General features: G+C 38.0%; 8 protein-coding genes across 17 annotated transcripts; 3 read left to right on the forward strand and 5 right to left on the reverse strand.

Annotated features, from left to right (window-relative positions):
- Positions 1-30: 30 nt before the first annotated feature.
- On the reverse strand, positions 31-2,746 carry CRK16 (cysteine-rich RLK (RECEPTOR-like protein kinase) 16; the record flags this gene model as incomplete). Of its 2 annotated transcripts, NM_001341588.1 has the most annotated exons (7): positions 55-387; positions 482-635; positions 724-961; positions 1,057-1,267; positions 1,376-1,491; positions 1,743-1,874; positions 1,942-2,746. In NM_001341588.1, 7 exons carry the CDS (start codon positions 2,744-2,746, stop codon positions 55-57), a joined length of 1,989 nt encoding a protein of 662 aa, NP_001320041.1. The 2 variants fall into 2 exon arrangements, with proteins under 2 accessions (NP_001328557.1, NP_001320041.1); NM_001341589.1 differs by lacking the exons at positions 1,743-1,874; positions 1,942-2,746 and having other exon boundaries at positions 31-387; positions 1,376-1,507.
- Positions 1,557-6,579, reverse strand: EMB1290 (cysteine-rich receptor-like protein kinase 17; the record flags this gene model as incomplete). Of its 3 annotated transcripts, NM_001341591.1 has the most annotated exons (13): positions 1,557-1,627; positions 1,743-1,874; positions 1,966-2,304; positions 2,383-2,687; positions 3,463-3,553; positions 3,682-3,718; positions 4,019-4,336; positions 4,416-4,569; positions 4,649-4,886; positions 4,982-5,192; positions 5,282-5,382; positions 5,476-5,601; positions 5,697-6,579. In NM_001341591.1, 13 exons carry the CDS (start codon positions 6,577-6,579, stop codon positions 1,557-1,559), a joined length of 3,006 nt encoding a protein of 1,001 aa, NP_001329725.1. The 3 variants fall into 3 exon arrangements, with proteins under 3 accessions (NP_001329725.1, NP_194056.3, NP_001320042.1); NM_118454.3 differs by lacking the exons at positions 1,557-1,627; positions 1,743-1,874; positions 1,966-2,304; positions 2,383-2,687 and having other exon boundaries at positions 3,384-3,553; NM_001341590.1 differs by lacking the exons at positions 1,557-1,627; positions 1,743-1,874; positions 1,966-2,304; ... (1 more) ...; positions 3,463-3,553; positions 3,682-3,718 and having other exon boundaries at positions 4,004-4,336; positions 5,282-5,397.
- Positions 6,580-6,968: 389 nt separating this feature from the next.
- On the reverse strand, positions 6,969-9,633 carry CRK18 (cysteine-rich RLK (RECEPTOR-like protein kinase) 18; the record flags this gene model as incomplete). 2 transcript variants are annotated; one of them, NM_001203880.1, is made up of 7 exons in its annotated part: positions 6,969-7,392; positions 7,470-7,623; positions 7,715-7,952; positions 8,027-8,237; positions 8,323-8,423; positions 8,510-8,525; positions 8,694-9,633. In NM_001203880.1, the coding sequence occupies 7 exons, from the start codon at positions 9,606-9,608 to the stop codon at positions 7,081-7,083; spliced, it is 1,947 nt and encodes a 648-aa protein (NP_001190809.1). The 2 variants fall into 2 exon arrangements, with proteins under 2 accessions (NP_001190809.1, NP_001320043.1); NM_001341592.1 differs by lacking the exon at positions 8,510-8,525 and adding an exon at positions 8,531-8,656 and having other exon boundaries at positions 7,081-7,392; positions 8,771-9,608.
- An 874-nt stretch (positions 9,634-10,507) lies between these two features.
- CRK19 (cysteine-rich RLK (RECEPTOR-like protein kinase) 19) lies at positions 10,508-13,850 on the forward strand. 3 transcript variants are annotated; one of them, NM_001341593.1, is made up of 8 exons: positions 10,508-11,451; positions 11,543-11,680; positions 11,772-11,893; positions 12,184-12,394; positions 12,478-12,715; positions 12,799-12,952; positions 13,039-13,426; positions 13,494-13,850. In NM_001341593.1, the coding sequence occupies exons 1-7, from the start codon at positions 10,686-10,688 to the stop codon at positions 13,345-13,347; spliced, it is 1,938 nt and encodes a 645-aa protein (NP_001329528.1). In that variant the 5' UTR covers positions 10,508-10,685; the 3' UTR covers positions 13,348-13,426; positions 13,494-13,850. The 3 variants fall into 3 exon arrangements, with proteins under 3 accessions (NP_001329528.1, NP_194058.2, NP_001329527.1); NM_001341594.1 differs by having other exon boundaries at positions 10,570-11,451; positions 13,039-13,332; positions 13,494-13,730; NM_118456.3 differs by having other exon boundaries at positions 13,039-13,850.
- On the reverse strand, positions 13,497-13,598 carry AT4G23271 (uncharacterized protein; the record flags this gene model as incomplete). The annotated part of the gene is made up of 1 exon (NM_001125562.1): positions 13,497-13,598. One exon carries the CDS (start codon positions 13,596-13,598, stop codon positions 13,497-13,499), a length of 102 nt encoding a protein of 33 aa, NP_001119034.1.
- A 435-nt stretch (positions 13,851-14,285) lies between the features above and the next one.
- CRK20 (cysteine-rich RLK (RECEPTOR-like protein kinase) 20) lies at positions 14,286-17,129 on the forward strand (the record flags this gene model as incomplete). 3 transcript variants are annotated; one of them, NM_001341596.1, is made up of 7 exons in its annotated part: positions 14,286-15,064; positions 15,155-15,334; positions 15,412-15,533; positions 15,850-16,060; positions 16,145-16,382; positions 16,466-16,619; positions 16,707-17,024. In NM_001341596.1, exons 1-7 carry the CDS (start codon positions 14,293-14,295, stop codon positions 17,022-17,024), a joined length of 1,995 nt encoding a protein of 664 aa, NP_001328177.1. In that variant the 5' UTR covers positions 14,286-14,292. The 3 variants fall into 3 exon arrangements, with proteins under 3 accessions (NP_001328177.1, NP_001320044.1, NP_001328178.1); NM_001341595.1 differs by having other exon boundaries at positions 14,288-15,064; positions 15,406-15,533; positions 16,707-17,129; NM_001341597.1 differs by having other exon boundaries at positions 14,288-15,064; positions 15,406-15,533; positions 15,850-15,910; positions 16,707-17,129.
- Positions 17,130-17,286: 157 nt separating this feature from the next.
- CRK21 (cysteine-rich RLK (RECEPTOR-like protein kinase) 21) lies at positions 17,287-20,489 on the reverse strand. Of its 2 annotated transcripts, NM_179219.2 has the most exons (9): positions 20,001-20,489; positions 19,547-19,871; positions 19,126-19,257; positions 18,964-19,026; positions 18,763-18,887; positions 18,464-18,674; positions 18,140-18,377; positions 17,894-18,047; positions 17,287-17,795 (listed from the first exon to the last, which is right to left on the reverse strand). In NM_179219.2, exons 1-9 carry the CDS (start codon positions 20,361-20,363, stop codon positions 17,463-17,465), a joined length of 1,944 nt encoding a protein of 647 aa, NP_849550.2. In that variant the 5' UTR covers positions 20,364-20,489; the 3' UTR covers positions 17,287-17,462. The 2 variants fall into 2 exon arrangements, with proteins under 2 accessions (NP_849550.2, NP_194060.3); NM_118458.4 differs by having other exon boundaries at positions 19,547-20,489.
- Positions 20,490-21,177: 688 nt separating this feature from the next.
- Positions 21,178-24,327, forward strand: CRK22 (cysteine-rich RLK (RECEPTOR-like protein kinase) 22). Its single transcript, NM_118459.5, has 7 exons — positions 21,178-22,407; positions 22,483-22,614; positions 22,725-22,846; positions 22,944-23,154; positions 23,237-23,474; positions 23,558-23,717; positions 23,818-24,327. Exons 1-7 carry the CDS (start codon positions 21,555-21,557, stop codon positions 24,082-24,084), a joined length of 1,983 nt encoding a protein of 660 aa, NP_194061.2. The 5' UTR covers positions 21,178-21,554; the 3' UTR covers positions 24,085-24,327.
- The last annotated feature ends 209 nt before the right edge of the window (positions 24,328-24,536 follow it).

The following is a 24,536-nucleotide window of genomic DNA, read 5'->3' on the forward strand; positions in this document are numbered from 1 at the left end:
CCATTAGATTTTTGGCTTATGAAAAGCTATGCATATTATCATTAACCTCTAATCTCAACGAAGATCAACACTCGTGATCGATGCATCATCAATGGAACAAGCAAACGACATGGTAGTAGACGGACCAGGCTCAAGTCTCTCGGCTAATGGGTTTGGCTCGGATCTGACCCTGAAAACAAATCCAGGTAATTGAGGCACGGGCAGAGTAAGAAAAGTATTAGTGAGCATCTGAAACACTGTGGACATTGTTGGACGATCTGCAGGATTTTCTTGAACGCACAATAAGCTTATATGGATGCATCTGATGACTTCATCTTTATCATAACTCTCCCCCATGGCCGGGTCTACAAGTTCCAAGAATGATTCGTTGTTCCAAAGCCTCCAAACCTGTTAAGTCACAATAAACCAATGTTCATTCTTGTATCAAAGTTTAAAGAGGTCAAAAATAAGTTCAAGATTGCATTGGCTTTGTAGGACTAACATATGTGACCAAGTTTCCTACTGAACCATCAATCTCATGGAAGCTACTACTCTTTTTGCCAACAATAATCTCCAGAATCAATACTCCAAAACTATAAACATCAGATTTCATCGAGAACTGCCCGTTCGCCACATATTCGGGAGGCATGTAACCGCTGCAAAACACAGCACATATCACTTTAAGTTTTATTAGGGAAAGAAAAGGGAATAGACAGAGTGTAATTGAAGTTAACAATTACTTACAATGTTCCAACTACTCTTCCTGTGGTAGCTTCAGTTTGGTCCACTCTAAAATTCCTAGCCACACCAAAATCCGCGATTTTCGGGTTCATATCGACATCTAAGAGAATGTTACCCGCTTTGAGGTCACGGTGTATGATTGTAAGCCGTGAATCTTGATGGAGATATAAAATCCCTCGAGTCACTCCCCTGATTATGTTGTATCGTGTTCTCCAATCCAGCTGACCCCTCCTTCTATGGTCTGCACATCCAACGTATAGAGCCATTAGACTATGGGTAAGAGATCAAAAACAAATGTTTCAGAGAATCTAATCCTATATATCATATGTTTCTTACCAAAGAGAAAATAGTCAAGACTTTTATTTGGCATATACTCGTAGACAAGTATCTTTTCTTCTCCTTCAACAGAGAACCCCAGAAGTCTAACGAGATTTCTATGTTGGAGCTTTGCTACAAGAAGCACCTCGTTCTTAAACTCTTCTTCACCTTGACCTGAAATTTTAGACAGCCTCTTCACAGCAACTTCTGTTCCATTCGGAAAAGTTCCCTGTCAATTCATATGATCTTCACTCACTATCAGAATTTCTTATCTTTTTTTTTGGCAACTAAGTTTATAACACAAACTAGTAGTTGAGAAAGTTTAAGAACATTTTGCCTTAAAAACTTCACCAAATCCACCATGACCAAGCTTGTTACTCTTCTGAAAATTATTTGTTGCAGCTTCAATTGCTTTAAAATCGAATTGAAGTGAACCTGAAGTTGTAATATCATCTGCAGCAGAAAGCATATATACATAGTGTTATGGTGGAAACGTATCCAAAGGGACATTAACAGTTTTAATGCAAATAGCTGTATAGTCTCTTACCATCATCTGGCGGTGCAGTACCATAAGTGGTCATTGACCTCCCTGCAAGAGAAATATAACCATCGTTGAAGAACAGAGAAAGAGACAACTGAATTGACATATTTAAAAACGTTTATGCCCTGAACTCATAATTGTTAAAACAAAAAAAAAAACTCACTTTCAGTTGCAAACTCTTGGTAGGCTTTTCTCCTCCTAGAAAGAGCATACCCTAGAACAAGCAGTACCGTGATAAAAAAGGCAAGAGCAACAGTGATTCCGAGGATATTTCTTGTAGAAATCTTTCCGCCATCTGAACAAGGCCAAATCACCTACGATTATTGCGCTTAAGGGAAAATATGAGACTAAAAAGCTAGTACCGTCAGATAGTTCTGAGATTCTACCTTTTTCACGAGGAAGCGTGGGAGAAGCCCTATACTCAATAAATCCATAGAATTGATAGAGATCCCATCGCATATAACAGCTCGGGCTGAAACTATGGCCACGAGGTTTCCCACTGCAGGACAACTTATAGTTATCCACATTCCCTCTTAAACATCTGGAACAGTTCCATGGAGATATATCCTTACTGCATAGCACGAAAGCGTAAACGGTTTGAATCCCAATTTTTCCAGTGCCGGCACCATAGAATTTTGGGTTTGGCGACGAGATAGCATCAGCTATCACACCAAGCATCAAAGCCTCCCATTTTTGATAAAACTCTGTCAAGTTGACTTGGAAATCTGTAGCATTGTAATTCTTGAAAAATGGTGTCATCTCAAGTAATCCAAAAAAAGAACGGTTGGAGTAACGTATCATACAAGGATACTCCTCGTTAAAGGAGGACCAGTCGAGGGCTTCTGTTTGGTTGTGACATTTCTTTATCACCCTAATAAAAGCAGAGTCGATACAAGCTGAGCAAAGCTCTGGTTCAGAACCTTGGATACACGTCCCAGAAGCATACAACCGATCAGGTCCTTGTCCAATCGAAGCATTGTAGAAGCCGCCTCGAGCTGAGACATTAGAAGCTAGAGAAGAAAGGAGGAGGTGACGGTTTATATCATACTTATCGTTGGGTTTAAATAAACCAGTTTTTCCGCATTTTTGTGCAGATGAAATAGAGAAGCTTACAAGGAAAAAACAGAAGATTGGCAAGAGATTCTTCAGTTTCATTATGAATATCATAGAGATTTTGTTTGGGTTTAGGAGAGCAAGTAAGTAAGCATGTATGAATATATGCATATGTTTTTGTCCATTAAACACGTTTGTGTCAACTAAATTTTCATTGCAAGCGTCCTAACGTCCTTGACCCATTGGTATCCAAGTCCAAGTCATTGCCTATCTTGCAATTTTTTTGGTTGAGTCAAGTGTAGTAAACAAATTGGTACGTGAGAATAGACAAAAAGTAATGTTATAGTTGCAATTATATGAATGAACCATGTGACCCCCAGAACCAGAAGAACACATTATAGCATCTTCTAGGCAGAGATAATGCACATTTGGACGATGAGATAAGCCAAAACATTTTAGACTAAATGACACAAAGATAGCAAAAAAGGAAAATGGTCCATGGAAAAGTAGTCAATTGGTAGGGTAAAGCAGAGCAAGCTGCCCGGTTACAGCGCAGCGAAAGTAGCAATTAGCAACCAAAATGTTAAACTCTAATATCCTAAACGTAGTTGAGCGAAAACAAAGCATTTTTCAAAATGTGACTCGGAACGAGAGAAGGAACCATCAGTCAAAAGCTTAAATTTCCGGTTTAGTAAAACAATCGGTTTTGAATTACATTCATATAAAATTCGTCTAATTTCAGTAAAAGATTAGTGTAAGAGAATTCAGTAACTCACACACGACACAAGTACTCCAAAGGCTTTGGACCTGACCTTAGATTTGGCTATGACTCGAGGCCATCTGTTCTTGATGGTTGAGGAACGTGTAAATTCAGGATATTGCTAGTGAGCATAAGATTGTTTGACGACAAGTGGGGACTATCTGTAAAAGTGAACAAGGGTTCTCAAAACCCTTACAATCATTATCAAACCCTAAATTTCCCTGATTATGAATGAAAGACTCTTTAATTTGGAAGATGAATCATAACCACATGGAACAACAAAACTCACATTGAATATCAATTTCTCGGTACGATTTTCTCCTCCGCTAAAAAGAAAACGCAGAGAAAGAAGCAGCAAGACGATGACGATGGTCGTAACCATTATTCCCACTGAAAGTGAATCGTCATCTACACGCAGTCACCAAGTGAAAATTTCTAAATTTGTGTTTTAGCCCTTTAAATTTTATAATATTGTTTATTTTTCTCCTAATTTAACCCCCTTAAACTTACAAATTTATGTTCAAACCCTTTATTTTTTTTTATTGTGACCCCTATAAAACTTATTTCTATATGGAAACATCAAAAAACAAAAACAGAACATGCTAGATATTTCAACGAGGATTAACTTGGGTGATTGTTGCTTCATCTACAGAACTAGTAAAAGACTTGCTGCTCGATTGACCAGGCACCATTCCCTGGCTTGATGGGTTCGATCCTGGTCCGTTCCTGAAGAAAAATCCAGGTGGCTGAGGCACAGGTAGAGTAATTGAGCTGGTTGTGAGCACTTGGTGAATCGTAGACATTGTTGGTCGATCTGCAGGATTTTCTTGAACACATAACAGCCCAATATGAACGTATCTAATGACTTCATCGCTTTTACAATCTTCTTTAATAAAGGGATCTATGAGCTCATGCATTGTTTTGTTCTCCCAAAGTTTCCAGACCTGTAAAATATATATGTTTAGAACTATGATTACTGTTTTATAAGAATCAATCAAACTTTATTAGTTTAGAATTACTCACATATGTGACTAAATTGTTAACTAAGCCATCCATCTGATAGAAGCTGCTATTCTTTTTGCCACTAATGATCTCAAGAATCAATACTCCAAAACTATAGACGTCTGATTTCATTGAGAATTGGCCATGTGTCACATACTCAGGAGACATGTAACCACTGCAAAAACACAAGTTTATTTGAAGTGAAAGGGTTTACTGATTGAACTTCATTAGGTCCATATAATATATACACTTACAAGGTTCCAACTACTCTTGCGGTATTGGCTACAGTTTGGTCCACTCCAAAGATCCTTGCCATTCCGAAATCAGCAATTTTCGGGTTCATATCCGCATCTAAGAGAATGTTACTCGCTTTGAGGTCACGATGTATGATTTTGAGCCGTGAATCTTGATGAAGATATAGAATTCCTCGAGTAATCCCACCGATGATGTTGCGTCTCACTGTCCAGTCCAACTGATTTCTCTTGTTAGGGTCTGTATGTTCATACATAATCAGTTAATCATAATCAGCTATGTACAAAAACAAGAAACATTAGAAAAAGTATATTTCAAGTTAGAAACAAACAGACCAAAAAGGAAATAATCGAGACTTTTGTTTGGAACAAATTCATAGACGAGTAACTTCTCTTCTCCTTGGAGCGAAAACCCGAGAAGTCTAACAAGATTTATGTGTTGAAGCTTTGCAACAACAACCACCTCGTTCTTGAACTCTATTTCACCTTGTCCTGATGTTTTTGACAATCTTTTTACCGCAATTTCAGTCCCATTCAAAAGCATACCCTTGAAAATGTTTTAAATTTTAAGCACATATATCCAATTCTTCACAAAAGAAGCAAATGAGGTGGAAGACAAAGAGAGTATATATATACCTTGTAAACTTCACCAAATCCACCTGCACCAAGCTTGTTATGCTCAGAAAAGTTGCCCGTTGCTGCTTCAATTGTCTTTAAATCAAACTGAACAGATTCCGCTTCATTTAAAACGACTATTAAGCTCGTTAAAAAGTTCCACTTCAATTTTTAAGGTCTAAAAACCGAAACCAAACAAATGAAGAAAAACTCACTTGGAAGTTCAATTTCTTGCTTTTGCTTTCTTCTCTTGCATATAACCAAGCCTACAACAATCAATATTATTGTAACAACAACTACAACGACTATCGCCGCGATAGTTCCTCCTGAGATTCTACTATCTGCACAAAAAACACAATGCACCAACAACATAATTAAGCAAAGCCGAAAAAGTGTGACAAATTTGCTCTAAAATGTTACCCAAAAAAGGACTTGCCATTCTTCTTGGTAATATTGGTTTGGTTGGTTACAGAAGGCGTCTTTAAAGGGGGCGGTGAAAGCGGGCGTGGAGGAGGCGGTGGGTGTCTAGCATTAATACTATCAAAAGCACCAAAGAAAGTATACAATTCCCACCGGAAAAAGCAACTTGGCCGCAATATAATGGTGCCTCTCTTCCCATTGTACCATTTCTTATAGAAATCAAGACTTCTCTCAAGACAAAGATTACAATCCTTTGAAGAAACATCTGGAGTGCATTGCATCACCACCGATATGTTCCCGTAAACCGGTTCAGGAGCTACATCCTTTGCATAATATTTACCAGACAATGATAACGAATTAGAATTGTTTCTCACCGATGAAGATGCTCCTTGGATTGTACGAAACATTAACTCATCAAACACACTATCAAATTCCTTCTGGTCTTCTTTTCTTATTTCGTTTACATTGAAGAAATCATTAGACGGCTCCAAGCCAAGTAGCCCGGAGAAGGATTTGTTAGAGTAACGAACAAGGCAAAGGGTTTCTTCACCAGACCATGAGAAACCGTCCGTCTGGTTTAGACAGATCTGTAGTAAACCCTCTGCTGTGTTCTTAATACAGTTGGAGCAAACATCAGGTTCAGCACCTGGAGCGCACATCCCCATGGCGTAGACTCTGTCTGTACCAAGCCCGAACGAACCATTGAAGTAGCCGTTCTGAGCCGTGACGTTAGAGGCGAAGGTAGAGAGGAGGAGACGACGGTTGTTGTCATAAGTACTATTGGGTTTGAAACTACCAGCAGTGTTGTCACAAGTTTGTTGTGCAGAAACAGAAATGACCCTGAAGCTTAAAATGAAGAAGAAGAAACAGAGGATTATTTCACAACTCGTCTTTGCCATTTTCTTTTTGTTTCTTTAGAAAAATGTGTGACTGGTGTTGTTGTTGGTTACTACTAGTGGTTCTTATCATTAATATGGCCCATAACTTCTGAATTTTCTACTCGAACGACGGAATGACCCATCCTCATTAACCAGACATTGACTACTTTGGATTTTAAGGGGAAGACGTAGTTGGATTCTCTAAGTCAATATTTATTATTACGGTTTTACCCTTATAAAAGAATATAAAGTCAACATTGGCCAAAGCTTATTTTTCTTTTTTGATAAAGGGTTTAGATTGGCCTAACTTTCAACGAGGACTAACACTAATGATCGGTCCTACAATTACTATAAATTATAATAGTCAGCACTCGAGCTATTGTAGACATGCTTGACTAATATAGAAACTTCAAATTTGAATCTTCAACCTGAAAAAATGACCCTTTGTAAACTTTTTCATAAACGGACAATAAATAAATGATAGACGTTTGTGGAAACAAGAAAAAACCAAATGCTGAATTTTCAACGAGGATTAACGTCCGTGATTGTTGCTTCATCTACAGAACAAGCAAAAGACTTGCTGTTCGACTGACCCGGGTTCGATCCTGGTCCGTTCCTAAAGAAAAATCCAGGAGGCAGAGGCACAGGCAGAGTGATTGAGCTGTTTGTGAGCATTTGGTGAATCGTAGACATTGTTGGTCGATCTGCAGGATTTTCTTGAACACATAACAGTCCAATATGAATGTATCTAATGACTTCCTCGCTTGTGAAATCTTGGTTGATAAAGGGATCTAAGAGCTCATGCAATGATTTGTTCTCCCAAAGTTTCCAGACCTGTAGAATATATACACATTCAGAACTATGATCAGTGTTTTAACTTTTAAGAGAGTCAAATAAAGTTTGGGACTCACATATGTGACTAAATTGTTAACTAAGCCATCCATTTGGTAGAAGCTGCTATTCTTTTTGCCACTAATGATCTCAAGAATCAATACTCCAAAACTATAGACGTCTGATTTCATTGAGAATTGGCCATGTGTCACATACTCAGGAGACATGTAACCACTGAAAAATAGAGGTTATAAACTGGAAGTCAAAAAAGGTCTCTTAAACTAATGATCAAAAATCTCAAAGTCCATTTTAAGATGATACTTACAAGGTTCCAACCACTCTTCCTGTATTGGCAACAGTTTGGTCCACTCCAAAGATCCTTGCCATTCCGAAATCAGCGATTTTTGGATTCATATCCGCATCTAAGAGAATGTTACTCGCTTTGAGGTCACGATGTATGATCTTCAGCCGCGAATCTTGATGAAGATATAAAATCCCTCGAGTAATGCCACCGATGATATTGCGTCGCATTGTCCAGTCCAACTGATTTCTCTTCGTAGGATCTGCATACTTATACATGTATGAGTTAAAACGTACATACCAAAGAGGAAACTGTTTTTAGTTAAATATTACATACCAAAGAGGAAATAATCGAGGCTTTTGTTTGAAACAAACTCATAGACGAGTAACTTCTCTTCTCCTTGTAGCGAAAACCCGAGAAGTCTAACAAGATTTATGTGTTGAAGCTTTGCAACAACAACAACCTCGTTCTTGAACTCTACTTCACCTTGTCCTGATGTTTTCGACAATCTCTTCACCGCAATTTCAGTGCCATTCATGAGCATACCCTTGAAAATACTAACAAATTAAGCACATAGCCTATTCTCCACAAAAGAAGCAAACTAGATGGACAACAAAGATCCTATATATTACCTTGTAAACTTCACCGAATCCACCTTTACCAAGCTTGTTACGTTCGGAAAAGTTGCTTGTCGCCGATTCAATTGTCTTTAAATCAAATTGAACAGATTCCGCTTCATTTGAAACCATAAATAAGCTCGTGAAAAAGTACCACTTCAAAGTATAAGGTCTCATGACCGAAAACAATCAAGGTTTTAACAAACAAACAAAGAAAACTCACTTGGAAGATCCATTTCTTGCTTTTGCTTTCTTCTATTGGAAATAACAAAGCCTAAAACAACCAATATTATTGTAACAACAGTAACAACAACTATTGCTGCGATTTTTCCTCCTGATATTCTACTATCTGCACAAAACACAACTCATCAAAAGCATAAATACACAAAAACCAAAAAAAGAAAAAAAAACAAACAGAAACAAAACAAGACAATTTTCTGAAAATGTTCCAACAAGGACTTTCCATTCTTGGTTATGTTGGCTATAGGAGACGGGGATGTAACTGAAGGCGGCGGTGACTTTGGTAAATTAATCTGATCAATAGCACCAGAGAAGGGATACACTTCCCATCGGAAAAAGCAGTTTGGCCTTGACATAACGCCGCCTTGGTGCCCACGGCAACAATTATCATAGTCGACAACGTTTTGCCGTAAGCAAGTGTTACAATCCTCTGACGAAACGTCTGGTGTGCATTGCATCAACGCTGATATGTTCTTAAAATCCGGCACAAGAGCTATATCGTCTGAGTAGTACTTAGACGAATTGTTCCCCCCTGATGAAGAAGAAGTTATTCCGGCGATCATACTAGAAGTTAAATTATTCCACTCGATATCAAACACAGTCTGATTCGTATTGAGTTCTCCTGTGTTGAATATCGCTCCTAGTGGATCCATGACGAGCAATCCAGAGAAGGGGCGGTTAGCGTAGCGAACAAGGCAAAGGGTTTCTTCACCTGACCAGAAGAAAGCATCTGCCTGGTCCAGACAGCTTTGTAGTAAACTCTCTGATGTGGACCTGATACAGAGAGAGCAAACATCACGCTCAGAACCTGGAGCGCACATCCCGGTGGCAAAGACTTGGTCAGGAGCAATCCCAATCGAACCGATGAAGTAGCCCTCCTGAGCCGTGACGTTAGAAGCTAGAGTAGAGAGGATGAGTCGGCGGTTCTTATCATAAGGACTATTGGGTATGAAAGTCCCAGTAGTATTGTCACAAGTTTGTGCAGAAACAGAAATTGCACTGAAGCTTATGACGAAAAAGACGAAGAAACAGAGGACTAATTCACAACTCTTCGTTGCCATTTTTCTTTTTTCTTGAGATAATGTGTGGGTGGTGTAGTTAGTATTTGACTATTTGTGGTTCTTAGAAATTTAATCATCAGTTTAAAATTTCCATTTGAATAACCATGCACATTAATAAGAAATTGACAACTTTGAAATTTTTGTGCTAGACTTGGACTATGTGAGTCAATCTTTGATATTAGGTTTTGGGGCTTATGAAAGAATATACATGTTAATCATTAGCCTCAATTTCAACGAGAGCTAAAAACCGTGATCGATGCATCATCTACGTACAGAACAAGGAAAAGACCTGCTAGTAGACATGCTTGGAGGATGTGAATGCATTTAATGACTCATATCTAAAAAGTCAAAACACGCAGAAAGAAAAAATTGTCATCTCAAAACACGCAAAAATGATCAAGCTAGATTCGATTTGTTTTCTCCACAAATAAGAAGCATAGTGACTTTAATTTTGTGATGTAAAGTGTAAAATGCTATTTTTCGGTTACGTAAAGACATCTTCGATGGTTACTTCTATATTTTCCTTTATTTTTGAAAAAACTTTATTTTGGAGATGATCATTAGAATACAATTCTTTTAAAATAGAGTTGAAAATGGTTTAAAACTTTTTTTTTTTTAAGAAGCTTAAATTACAGCGTAAATACAATTTAAGACAATATTTGCGGTACTCTCCTCACGCTGATTTTTCATGCTATCATAATTCTGAATTTCTGATGTCCACGAAAAAATAAAAATATAAAAATAATATCTTGTATTAGAAAATTGAGAGAGAGAGAGAAAAGATTCTTTTCTGACAAATAATATCTTATCATATCCAACTAAGTTAGGCTGTTTTTTTTCCTTTAATTCCTGACAAATAGTTTATTGTAATTTAGAAATCGTAACTACTCTCTCTTTGTCTTTTTTTAATAATAGTTATTATTTTGCGCGATACAAGTTTGACATTACAAAATAAAATAAAATAAAACCGGCGTTTACTAAGACTTGTTGGTCTCATAGAAAAAAGGGAAAAATATAGTTCTAGTTTCAAAAATTGAGAGCTACATGATCTGAAACCCAGATCGAGGAAAAGGAACCATGTCTTCTCTGATCTCTTTCATCTTCCTTTTCCTTTTCTCATCCATCACAGCTTCTGCTCAAAATACTTTCTACCTATATCATAATTGTTCAGTCACGACGACTTTCTCAAGTAACAGCACTTACTCCACCAATCTCAAAACCCTTTTGTCCTCTCTCTCTTCCCTTAACGCTTCTTCTTACTCCACCGGATTCCAAACCGCCACGGCGGGACAGGCCCCCGACAGGGTCACCGGACTTTTCCTCTGCCGCGTCGACGTCTCGTCGGAAGTTTGCCGTAGCTGCGTCACCTTTGCCGTAAACGAAACGTTGACTCGGTGTCCAAAAGATAAAGAAGGCGTGTTCTATTACGAGCAGTGTCTGCTCAGATACTCTAACAGGAATATAGTAGCCACTCTAAACACCGATGGAGGAATGTTCATGCAGAGCGCTAGGAATCCTCTATCAGTCAAACAAGATCAGTTCAGAGATTTGGTCTTGACCCCCATGAACTTAGCCGCCGTTGAAGCCGCCAGGAGTTTCAAAAAATGGGCTGTGAGAAAAATTGATTTAAATGCATCCCAGAGTTTGTACGGAATGGTTCGGTGCACTCCTGATCTTAGGGAACAAGACTGCTTAGACTGTCTGAAAATAGGCATCAATCAAGTAACCTATGACAAAATTGGGGGAAGGATTCTTCTGCCGAGCTGTGCTTCAAGATACGATAATTACGCGTTTTACAACGAATCTAATGTTGGAACACCTCAAGATTCATCACCACGTCCTGGTATGAACAGTCCCTTTCCTTTGACTACATATTTCAACACAAGTTTCATACAAGAATTTTGCTTAAAAAATTCTTGCTGTTGTTGATACAGGAAAAGGTGGAAACTCCTCTGTCATAATTATTGCAGTTGTTGTTCCAATCACTGTACTTTTTCTTCTATTAGTAGCTGTTTTTAGTGTCAGGGCTAAAAATAAGAGGACGCTTAATGAGAAGGAACCAGTAGCTGAAGGTAAGCACACCAGTGATAAACATATCTCCTCATAGAATGAATAGTCTGTTGTGCTCTTACTTAATTCAGCTGTTGAAGTTTTCTTTTCCAGATGGGAATGATATTACGACTGCAGGATCACTTCAGTTTGATTTTAAGGCAATTGAGGCAGCAACGAATTGCTTTTTGCCAATTAACAAGCTAGGTCAAGGTGGTTTCGGCGAAGTTTACAAGGTATTATTACCATTGAACAGAGCAATGTACTCTGTTTTTCCCCTGTTTCCAAATCAAATCTCACACACATTACTTCGAAAGTTGAGATGTATGGGATGAGTGCAGCAACCTTGTACTTGCAAAGGTTGTTGCGGAACAAAGAAACTCTAGTCGTTAATTATCATCCTATATTTGTAACAAATACTAACTTCTACTTGTATACTTGCATTTTGAGTACTTCATTTTCATGATTAATCTTACCGACAATTCCTATATACTTATGGTTATCTTAAAATAAATTACTCGTGTAGGGTACATTGAGTAGTGGACTACAAGTTGCGGTGAAGAGACTATCGAAGACATCAGGACAAGGTGAAAAAGAGTTTGAAAACGAAGTTGTTGTTGTTGCAAAGCTCCAACATAGAAATTTGGTAAAGCTGCTTGGTTATTGTTTGGAAGGAGAAGAAAAAATACTTGTCTACGAGTTTGTGCCCAACAAGAGCCTTGATCACTTCCTCTTTGGTCAGTTAAATTTAGTACGTAGCCAAGATATCTTCAAATTGTATGCCATTCTTTGTTCTTAACATTTGAAATACGCTGTACAGACTCTACGATGAAAATGAAGCTAGACTGGACAAGAAGGTACAAGATCATAGGAGGAATTGCTAGAGGAATTCTTTATCTTCATCAAGATTCACGACTCACAATTATACATCGAGACCTCAAAGCAGGGAACATCCTCTTGGATGATGATATGAATCCTAAAATTGCAGATTTTGGAATGGCGAGAATATTTGGGATGGACCAAACAGAAGCCATGACAAGAAGAGTAGTTGGAACTTAGTAAGTATTGCTCTTGCCACTTTTTTTTCATCAATAGACCGTAATACGTTTCAATCAACTAAAAAAAATAAGAATTATGGCAGTGGATACATGTCTCCCGAGTATGCGATGTACGGCCAATTCTCCATGAAATCAGATGTGTACAGTTTTGGCGTCTTAGTACTTGAGATTATAAGCGGCATGAAGAATAGTAGTCTCTATCAAATGGATGAAAGTGTTGGCAACTTGGTTACATATGTGAGTATAAAGCCTTAAAACTTCTAATTTCTTTTTGCTTTATTTAAAAACGTGACCAAAGTCTAAATTATTAAAATGTTCAATAGACTTGGAGACTATGGAGCAATGGGTCGCCATCAGAGCTTGTAGATCCGTCATTTGGAGATAATTATCAAACAAGCGAAATTACTAGGTGCATCCATATCGCTTTACTATGTGTTCAGGAAGATGCTGAAGATCGTCCAACCATGTCATCGATAGTTCAAATGCTCACTACTAGCTTGATCGCTCTCGCTGAGCCTAGACCACCTGGATTTTTCTTCCGAAGCAAGCAGGAACAAGCAGGTCCATCTATTGATTCATCTACGCATTGTTCAGTCGACGAAGCTTCCATTACTCGTGTAACTCCTCGTTGAAGACAAAACTATTCGTTAATCTAAACATTTGTGATATATGATTTTAGACTATTAAGATCGACAGTGAACAAAAATTCATGTAAGTTAAACTGGTTTTATTGTTTATTTTCTTTATAAATTCTTTAATTAACAAGTATTCATTTCAGTGGTCAAAGCATCAACAATAGAACAACAACTGAACAAGGAATATGAGCTAGAAAAGTCACTGGAGGACGATTAAGAATCTTGACGGTCGTCCTCAAACTACTCATCCAAGAAGCGATCTACACCCATCTATAAAATAGTGATTCTTTAAACTTCCCTTGAGATCTCGTTTGTTACTTGTTTGATTTCGTACATCAATAATGATCAAGCTAGATTTGATTTTTCTCCACAAATAAGAAGCACATTGAGTTAAATTTTATGTTGTAAACTTAAAATGCTATTTTTCAGTTCTGTAAGAATTTCTTTGGGAGAAGCTTCAATTATAACGTAAAGACAAGACTATTTTTGAACTTTGAAGTACTCTCCTCACGCTGATTTTTCATGCTCTCATAAATGATAAATATGACAACTCCACGAAAAAAATATGTATATAGGATTAGCAAATTTAGAGAGAAAAAGAGAGAAAATTAAACTTGGAAATGTGTAAATCAATGAGTTTTGACGAGGAATTAAAGTTTTTTTAAAAAGAGCAAATTACTGACAAATAATTTATCGTTATACAGAAATCGTTAACTCTTTTCTTTTGGTAAGGCTATAAATAGTAACTTAAACTTCTCTCTTTGTTTGAAAGAACTAGCTATTGTTTTGACATTACAAACTAAAATTAAATAAAACCGGCGTTTACCATGACTTTCTTTGATTGACTTATAGCCGTCAGAAGAGTATGAACCATCCTCAATTTCGCGTTAATATACATACAGAGATTCATGATCTAAAACTCCAAATCAAGGAAAAGGAAGCATGTCTTCTCTGATCTGTTTCATTTTCCTTTTCCTTTTCTCATTCATCACTAGCTTCACAGCTTCTGCTCAAAATCCTTTTTACCTATATCATAATTGTTCTATCACGACAACTTACTCAAGTAACAGCACTTACTCCACCAATCTCAAAACCCTTTTGTCCTCTCTCTCTTCTCGTAACGCCTCTTACTCCACCGGATTCCAAAACGCCACTGCGGGACAAGCCCCCGACATGGTCACCGGACTTTTCCTCTGCCGCGGAAACGTCTCACCTGAAGTTTGCCGTAGCTGCATCGCCTTGTCTGTTAACGAATCGTTAAGTCGGTGTCCAAATGAGAGAGAAGCCGTGTTCTATTACGAGCAGTGTATGCTCAGATACTCTAACCGGAATATACTATCCACTCTAAACACCGATGGAGGAGTGTTCATGCAGAACGCTAGGAATCCTATATCAGTCAAACAAGATCGGTTCAGAGATTTGGTCTTGAACCCCATGAACTTAGCTGCCATTGAAGCCGCGAGGAGTATCAAAAGATTCGCTGTGACAAAATTTGATTTAAATGCATTACAGAGTTTGTACGGAATGGTTCAGTGCACTCCTGACCTTACGGAACAAGACTGCTTAGACTGCCTACAACAAAGCATCAATCAAGTAACCTATGACAAAATTGGGGGAAGAACTTTTTTGCCGAGCTGTACGTCAAGATACGATAATTACGAGTTTTACAACGAATTCAACGTTGGTACACCTCAAGATTCATCACCACGACCTGGTCTGAACAGTCGCTTTCCTTTGACTACATATTTTCAACACAACTTTCATATAAGAATTTTGCTAACACAAAGTTGTTATTATGATACAGGAAAAGGCGGAAACTCCTCTGTCATAGTTATTGCTGTTGTTGTTCCAATCACTGTCCTTTTTCTTCTATTCGTAGCTTTTTTTAGTGTCCGCCGCGCTAAGAGAAAAAAGACGATTGGAGCGATACCGTTGTTTAAAGTAAAGAGAAAAGAGACGGAAGTCACGGAACCACCTGCTGAAAGTAGAATACTCTTATAATGAATAGTCTCTGATGTATTCTTCTTATAATGAATTAAACTGTTTAAGTTGTAGCTACAGATGGGGATGATATTACGACTGCAGGCTCACTTCAGTTTGATTTTAAGGCAATTGTGGCAGCAACGGATATCTTTTTGCCGATTAACAAGCTTGGTCAAGGTGGTTTCGGCGAAGTTTACAAGGTATTATTATTGCACAAGGCTATTACTGTAGCTATTTATCTACAAGTAGAAATTGAATAATATACACTAAGATAAAGTAGTGAGTTTTGAATGTTGGAAACGTTCTAACATGTTTTTCCCCTGTTTCCAAAGTACTCTGTTTTTCCCCTGTTTTCAAATCCAATTTTAAAGAGTTGCGGAACAAAACAAACTCTAGTCCTTAATTAATAATTATTATTATTCATTTCTAAATTTTTACATAATTGCATTTGAGTACTTCTTCATTTGTATGATTAATCTCATACTTATGGTTATCTAAAATAAATTACTCGTGTAGGGTACATTTCCTAGTGGAGTACAAGTTGCGGTGAAGAGACTATCGAAGAATTCAGGACAAGGTGAAAAAGAGTTTGAAAACGAAGTTGTTGTTGTTGCAAAGCTCCAACATAGAAATTTAGTAAAACTGCTTGGTTATTGTTTGGAAGGAGAAGAAAAGATACTTGTCTACGAGTTTGTACCAAACAAAAGCCTCGATTACTTTCTTTTTGGTCTGTTAAATTCGATACTTAGCCTAAGATTCTTCAAATTGCATGCCATTCTTTGTTTTTAACATTTTAAAAACGCATGTGCAGACCCTACGATGCAAGGGCAGCTAGACTGGTCAAGACGGTACAAGATCATTGGAGGAATTGCTAGAGGAATTCTTTATCTTCATCAAGATTCACGACTCACAATTATACACCGGGACCTCAAAGCGGGCAACATCCTCTTGGACGCTGATATGAACCCAAAAGTTGCAGATTTTGGAATGGCGAGGATTTTTGGGATGGACCAAACAGAAGCCAATACGAGAAGAGTTGTGGGAACCTAGTAAGTTTTTCTCTTAAAATGTATTGCCTCTCTATAGACTGTACTATGCTTCTATGGACTCAACATTTTTAGTATTGTGGCAGTGGTTATATGGCTCCCGAGTATGCTATGTACGGCAAGTTCTCCATGAAATCAGATGTGTATAGTTTTGGGGTCTTGGTTCTTGAGATTGTAAGCGGCATGAAGAACAGTAGCCTCGATCAAATGGATGGTAGCATTAGCAACTTGGTTACATATGTGAGTATATAAAGCTTTAAAACTTCTAATGTTTTTTTGCTTTATTCAAACAATGACCAAAGCCTAAGTTATTAAAATGTTGAACAGACTTGGAGACTATGGAGCAATGGGTCGCCATCAGAGCTTGTGGATCCGTCATTTGGAGATAATTATCAAACAAGCGAAATTACTAGGTGCATCCATATCGCTTTACTATGTGTTCAAGAAGATGCTAATGATCGTCCAACTATGTCTGCAATCGTCCAAATGCTCACTACTAGCTCGATCGCTCTCGCCGTGCCTAGACCACCTGGGTTTTTCTTACGAAGCAAGCAGGAACAAGCAGAAAGAGCATGTCCATCTATGGATACATCTGACCTCTTTTCAATCGACGAAGCTTCCATTACTAGTGTAGCTCCTCGTTAAAGACAAAACTATTCAAAATTTTAAACATCTGTAATATATGAGTTTAGACTTTTTGTCCAGAAAATAAGAAAATGATAGTCGGATTTGAAGTTTGGTTCCCTTTAACAAGGACTCATCTAAGTGATCGAGGCATCATCAATACGTACAATAAAGGAATAAATCTACTTGCCACGGGATCAAGAGAAATTACTAAGGAAGAATAAGAAGCTGAAACTAAGCTTAAGCTTGTTCGAATTGTTTCAAGACTTACTTTCTTAAAGAATTCTCAAAATAAGGTCGTTTAGATTTTCAAAGAAAATTCTGGCTTAAAGTACTAAAGTTAACACCAAACTTAAATAAATAAAAGTAACTAATACCAAATTCAATGTATTTTGAAAGAGAGAGAATAACATATTTTTAGACTTATGAAAAATATTCATGTTAATCATTAGCCCAATTTTAACGAGGTCTAACACTCGTGATCGATGCATCATCTACCGAACAAGTAAAAGACATGCTAGTAGACGGACCAGGCAGTAATCTCTCGGCTAATGGGTTCGGCTCGGATCTTTCCCTGAAGAAAAATCCAGGTGGTTGAGGCACAGGCAGAGTAATTGAAACATTAGTTAGCATTCGAAATATTGTGGACATGCTTGGACGATCGTCAGGATTTTCTTGAACGCATAATAACCCAATGTGAATGCATCTAATGACTTCATCTTTATCATAATTCTCCCCAATGGCTGGATCTACAAGTTCCAACAACGATCCATTATTCCTAAGCCTCCAAACCTATTTATTCATTTGTCAAGAAACTAATGTTCAAAGTCATGATCACAGTTAAAAGGAGTAAAAAATATTTGTGATTGCATTGGCGTTTTAAAACTTACATGTGTGACCAAGTTGCTTACTGAACCATCTATCTGATGGAAGCTACTATTCTTCTTGCCACCAATAATCTCCAGAATTAATACTCCAAAGCTATACACATCAGATTTCGTTGAGAACTGTCCATTTGCCACATACTCAGGTGGCATGTAACCGCTGCAAAATACACCGCATATCAATTTTAGTTTTATCACCTACTCTCAAAGGGCCATCAAGTTTCATATTATATCTAAATGCCAATTACTTACAATGTGCCAACTACTCTTCCTGTATTTGCTTCGGTTTGATTAACTCTGAAATTCCTAGCCAGACCAAAATCAGCTATTTTTGGATTCATCTCGGCATCTAAGAGAATGTTGCTGGCTTTGAGGTCACGGTGTATGATTGTGAGCCGTGAATCTTGATGAAGATAGAGAATTCCTCGAGTGATTCCCTCGATAATGTTGTGTCGTCTTGGCCAATCCAGTTGAACCCTTTTTATCGGGTCTGCACATTACATATCACCCGTTATGCTATGAGATCAAGAACTGAGATTTCAGAGAACATAAGTCTATATATCATTTGGCTCTCACCAAAAAGGAAATGATCGAGACTTTTGTTGGGAACAAACTCGTAAACTAGTATCTTCTCTTCTCCTTCAACCGAAAACCCGAGAAGTCCAACAAGATTTTTATGCTGAAGTCTTGCTACAAGAAGCACCTCGTTCTTGAACTCTGGCTCACCTTGATCTGATGGTTTAGATAGTCTCTTGGCAGCAACTTCTGTTCCATTCGGAAACATACCCTGCTCATTCGCATGACCTTTACTATCAGAATTAGCATCTGAGTTTATAATACAATCAAGTAGTTGAGAAAATTTAAGAACATCATGCCTTGTAAACTGCACCAAATCCACCATGACCAAGCTTGTTACTCTTATGAAAATTACTTGTTGCAGCTTTTATTGCTCTAAAATCGAATCGAAGCGAACCTGAGGACGCTGTAAGATCATCCGTAGCTGCACAAATATACTGTTATGCTGTAGAGTTTCCAAGGGACATTAACATCTCTGAACCGTAGACAAGTATTTTTACCATCATCTGGTGATGCAGTACCATAAGGCCTCCTAGGTCTTCTTGAAACAGAGAAATACCCATCTGAGAAGAAACAGAGACATAACAAAAGTGTTGGAAATAATTTTACCCTAAAATGTTGTTCTGAGATAATGTCGTTCTAGCAAACCATTGAAAACTCACTTTCACTTGCAAATGATTGGTAAGCTTTTCTCCTCCTAGAAACAGCGTATCCAAGAGCAAGCAGTACAGTGCTCACGACGACGGAAACAACCGCAATTGCCACAATAGATCCTGTAGATATATTTTTGCCATCTGCGCGAAAGCTGTCACTCAGAATACAATCCAAATTGGTTTAAGGGCATAAAGTATTTTAAATGCGAATTTTTTTAGAAACTTCTTTTAAATTTTTTGAATATGAAACAATTTTTTTTTGTGAAACGAATATGAAACATTATTACACAAAAATAACAGGAGGTTGTGTTTTCTTTTTGAGTTTGTATTTTCAAGTAAACAAAAATAAATGCAAACACATCAGCAAAAATCGAGATCCAACACAGCAGAAAAAGTTCAAATGAAGAGTTCATATCTTTATATTATATACCTTTCTTGGTTGTGTTAGAGTGACCATTATCTAATTCAGAAGGGGGAGTTGGTAACATCCCATTTATGAATAGTCCCAAGAATGGCTGTAGATCCCATCGCATGAAACAGCTGGTCCTTGCAATATAGCCTACTTGTATCCCCCGGCAGCATGACCTATTATCTATCCTAAGATGTTGTAAACATTTCTCGCAGTTCAACTTGGTTAGGTCTTTATTGCATTGCGCGATGGCATAAATGCTCCTGAACGGGAACGACCCGAGCTCTTGTATGCTGTTGGCGTACAATGAACCATCAACTTTGTTTATCACACGATCCATCAAAGCCTGCCATGTAGATTTAAACTCCGTCAAGTTGGTTTGGCCGAACGATGTGTTATATTTGTACTCAATATACTCTGCCCATATTATGTCTTCGTCGAGCGATCCATTAATCAAGTGGTTTGAGTAGCGTACCAAACAAAGCGAGTCTCCAGAACTCCAGTCTATAGCTTCTGCCTGATTAGGACATGTGTGTAGCAAGGTATGAGATACACTCGTGATACAATCCGAACAATCCTGTGTTGTAGTACCTCGGCTACACATCCCCAGACCATGTGCTATGTTTGGACCGGGCTTGAACGGAGTCTTGTAGAAGCCTTCATTATCCTTGACACGAGAAGGAAGAGACGAGAGCATGGCTCGGAGGTTTATGTCGTAAGGACCATTGGCTTTGAAAAAATCAGATCTCTGAATGCAGGTTGGTGCAGCGACAGCACAAGAGCTTATGACCACAAACCAGAAGATTGCTCGCAAGTCGACCATTTTGTTCTTTTGCATCGAGTTTGATTTTCTTGTTTAAAACCTCCAGTCTTGAAAGATTTAATATTAGAAGAGGATTCGATTTTCAAAAGCAATCTCTTTCATATGTGATGTGACTACGTGTAGGACTCATTCCTCCCTTCTTTTTCATACGAATCCACTATGTATATTTGTAACCCTGTTTCACAACTCTTTTAAGGTATTTGGCTTTTAAATTTACCGGTTCCGTGGAAACTGAACCCCGCAAATGCACCATTATATTCAAATCGATATCTTTGAAAGCTTAAGCGAAATTCTGTAGTTTTGTTTTTCTTATGATGTCTTTTAAATTTACATATCTTGCATTATAAATAGTACTGATTCATATCCCCGCTGTAGGGAAAAATGTATTTTTCACATTTTCAAAACAAAATGTGGAGATTTTACCATTTTCCCTAGCCAACCCAACTCACATGCCAATCTCGCTCGATATAGGACCCAATACAAAAACAAAACAAATATCGTTTATTTCCGAAACTAATGACACTGACGCATTAGTTGAAAATAAAAACGACACTGACGCATTAGTTGAAAAATACAACACGACGAATTAGCCTAATACTCATCTGGTCCCCTTCCAAGTTCCGATAAGCTGAGTTCTAGTAAATTTCGTGGTTCTGATCGTTTCATTATCGCTGGAGTCAGCAGTAGATGACAGCAACAAGCTATACCAGTGTGCAACGAACGAAGAGAATGAACAACACACTTGATTATTCGTTTTTTCAAGCTACAATAACCACAGAGTTACATTTTCGATTATTTATTTATTTATTTTTATTTTGAATGAACTGTTAATTCACACAAAAAAAAACAACATGTTTTACAAGTATGGTCATAGACTAAAAACAGAGCTTTACAAGGACATAGCATTTGCTGCGGAATATAATTTAATTCTCGAAATATGAAAGTTGCTATGGAACTGTGTCGTAGTTCTCACCCATTATTACAAGTAAACGAAGGGACTCGTCATTTTCAGGGTATTATCTAAACTTTCAAACATTATTGACATTTTACCATCGACTATGTAGGTTTAGGGACCACTTATTAGTTTGATGGATTCAACATTAGAAAAATCGCAGAGAAACTTCACTTATCTGTTCGAACGGGTTAGAAACAGATACATGCGTAATTACTAACACAAAGATCACAGCTATAATCTCGTAAGGCAAAATGAAGCAGAGGAGTTTCTTATCAATCCTCTGTTTTATTCTTCTAGCCTTTGGTGTTGCTTCTGTTTCAGCACAAACATGCATAGAGAACCGTAAATATTTCACACCCAACGGTACATACGATTCAAATCGTCGTCTTATCCTCTCTTCTCTTCCTAACAATACCGCCTCTCAAGATGGTTTCTACTACGGTTCGATTGGAGAAGAGCAAGATCGAGTCTACGCATTAGGGATGTGCATCCCAAGATCAACTCCAAGTGACTGTTTTAATTGTATAAAGGGTGCGGCAGGCTGGTTGATACAGGACTGTGTTAACCAGACAGACGCGTATTATTGGGCACTTGATCCAACGCTGTGCCTTGTCCGCTACTCCAACATTTCTTTCTCAGGATCTGCAGCTTTTTGGGAGATTGAGCCTCAGTATTTGGTCTTGAACACTGCAACTATCGCCTCAGATCTAACGGATTTCAAGAACATATGGGAAGACTTAACATCTCGTACGATTACTGCAGCCTCCGCAGCAAGAAGCACACCATCGTCCAGTGATAACCATTACAGAGTTGATTTTGCGAACTTGACAAAATTCCAGAATATCTACGCATTGATGCAATGCACGCCAGATATTTCTTCTGACGAATGTAACAACTGTCTCCAACGAGGCGTACTTGAGTACCAGTCATGCTGTGGAAATAATACTGGAGGCTATGTTATGCGGCCAATCTGCTTTTTCCGGTGGCAGCTTTTTACATTCTCTAAGGCTTTTCATAACATTACCTTGGCTACTCCTCCGAAACCTCCAATGAATGTACCGCGACCACCTTCTGTAGGTCACGGGGCGAACACTACAGATAATGGTAAGTATTCAAACCGATTAAACTATGCCTGTAAGAAAAAACTGAAATAAACTCAATTATCTATGTCATGAACAGATAGCAGGGGAGTCTCAGCTGGAATTGTAGTGGTGATTACCGTTCCAGCAGTTGTCATCGTCTTGATACTAGTTGTTCTAGGATTTTTTATTTGCTGGAGGAGAAAGTCTTTGCAAAGAACTGAATTTGAATGTTAGTGTCTTGTGATTTATGCTTTTTATCGGTATTTTTTTTTCATTATAAGCCTATATTGTCTCCTTAGCCAAGAGACGAAGCATAACTAATACACGCTTTCTTTTCAGCTGATAGTGATGTTTCTACTACAAATTCATTGCAATACGAGTTTAAGACAATTGAAGCTGCAACGAATAAGTTTTCGAAGAGCAATAAGCTCGGCGAAGGTCGATTTGGGGAAGTTTACAAGGTATTAAGCTATCGGTTTGCCAAATTTGCCAAGTCAAACACATAGGCTAAGTTACTGGTAATAAATGGCGATTGTTGTTTCATTCAATGCTCTGTAGGGTAAGTTTTCAAATGGAACTGAAGTTGCCGTGAAGAGGCTCTCGAAAGTATCAGGACAAGACACAAAAAAGTTCAGGAACGAGGCTGTTCTTGTATCAAAAATTCAGCATAGGAATCTGGCTAGGCTTCTTGGGTTCTGTTTGCAAGGAGATGGAAAGTTTTTGATCTATGAGTTTGTTCTCAACAAAAGCCTTGACTATTTTCTATTCGGTATAGTTCCCTTTAACAGAATGATTACTCAAAGGATTCTTCTACAGCTTTAAAGTAAATGATTGTACATGGAGATGTGCAGATCCTGAAAAGCAAGGTGAGCTAGACTGGACTCGGCGATACAAGATCATTGGAGGGATTGCTCAAGGGATACTACATCTTCATCAAGATCCACAGCTCACAATCATATATCGTGACTTCAAAGCCAGCAACATTCTCTTAGATGCCGATATGAACCCAAAAATTTCAGATTTTGGAATGGCCACAGTTTTTGGAATGGAGGAAAGTCGAGGCAATACGAACTGGATAGCTGAAACCTTGTAAGTTCTGCTCATATAACCGATAAACCTGAATTTCGTTAATCCCTGCTCTGTTTTTTTTAACCTGACTTGTACGTTTTCAGCGTTTACATGTCTCCCGAGTATGCGGTGCATGGCAAATTCTCCATGAAATCTGACGTCTACAGCTTTGGAATCTTGATTCTTGAAATTATTAGCGGCAAGAAGAATAGCAGCCTCTACCAGAACGATGAAACTACTACTGCTGGCAACTTGGTTACCTATGTACGCATAAAGACCTGAACTGTTGCATTTTTTACTAACGCTAAAAATTTGACTAAGCATCTTACTTTAGAGTTAACTAATTGTACGTACATTGTGTTAGGCTTGGAGGCTTTGGAGAAACGGCTCGCAACTAAAGCTGCTGGATTCGTCCATAGGAAGGAACTATCAGAGTAATGAAGTCACTAGATGCATCCATATTGCTCTTTTATGTGTTCAAGAGAATCCAGAAGACCGTCCAAAGTTGTCAACCATTGTCTCAATGCTTACCAGTAACACAATCAGTGTGCCAGCGCCTGGCATACCGGGATTTTTCCCCCAAAGCAGGCGTGAACTGGACCCATTATCTGAGGGATTAGAGTCGGGTTAATATATGAACGAGCAGGTTTTTCCTCATCATGTCTGAAAATAAAATAAAAACAAAAAAAATAGCCAGACATCATTTGATTCTCCACAAATAAGGAACATAGTAAGTTTCTCTGAAATTTTAGGCTGTAAACTATACATTATATTCAGTTCAGTAAGAAAATAAGTTTCGGTGATACAAACATTGTAGTTGTAAAGAAGAGAATCAGTTTTGTTAATCTGTGACGTATACTTCAGGGTTCTACAACCACCAAATCCTTTTAGATCGATTGCCCCTTTATCAAGTATTCTTCACTTATAGCATCGTTTTAGGGAAGACGAATAATTAAAACGGGGAGATTAATCAGAACTATTGAAAAGACTAATCAGAACTTAAGAAAGCCAAACAATTATAGGCACGAATAAAGTATATATAAGCTAAGCTAAGCTAACACAAACAATTACGCCAAGCCCTAA

This window comes from Arabidopsis thaliana, chromosome 4 (genome assembly GCF_000001735.4).
Source record: "Arabidopsis thaliana chromosome 4, partial sequence".
Taxonomy (NCBI): Eukaryota; Viridiplantae; Streptophyta; class Magnoliopsida; order Brassicales; family Brassicaceae; genus Arabidopsis; species Arabidopsis thaliana.

Bases quoted from the DNA above. Each gene is read 5' to 3' on its own strand.
- CRK19 (NM_001341594.1), top strand. From the start codon at position 10,686: ATGTCTTCTCTGATCTCTTTCATCTTCCTTTTCCTTTTCTCATCCATC. The intron at 11,894-12,183 runs GTATTATTACCA...TTACTCGTGTAG, and splicing joins GTTTCGGCGAAGTTTACAAG to GGTACATTGAGTAGTGGACT. The intron at 13,333-13,493 runs GTAACTCCTCGT...TATTCATTTCAG, and splicing joins ACGAAGCTTCCATTACTCGT to TGGTCAAAGCATCAACAATA.
- CRK22 (NM_118459.5), top strand. From the start codon at position 21,555: ATGAAGCAGAGGAGTTTCTTATCAATCCTCTGTTTTATTCTTCTAGCC. The intron at 23,475-23,557 runs GTAAGTTCTGCT...GTACGTTTTCAG, and splicing joins AACTGGATAGCTGAAACCTT to CGTTTACATGTCTCCCGAGT. The intron at 23,718-23,817 runs GTACGCATAAAG...ACATTGTGTTAG, and splicing joins CTGGCAACTTGGTTACCTAT to GCTTGGAGGCTTTGGAGAAA.
- CRK21 (NM_118458.4), bottom strand. From the start codon at position 20,363: ATGCAAAAGAACAAAATGGTCGACTTGCGAGCAATCTTCTGGTTTGTG. The intron at 18,675-18,762 runs GCATGATGTTCT...GCGAATGAGCAG, and splicing joins GATTTGGTGCAGTTTACAAG to GGTATGTTTCCGAATGGAAC. The intron at 17,796-17,893 runs GTAAGTTTTAAA...ATGAATAAATAG, and splicing joins TAAGCAACTTGGTCACACAT to GTTTGGAGGCTTAGGAATAA.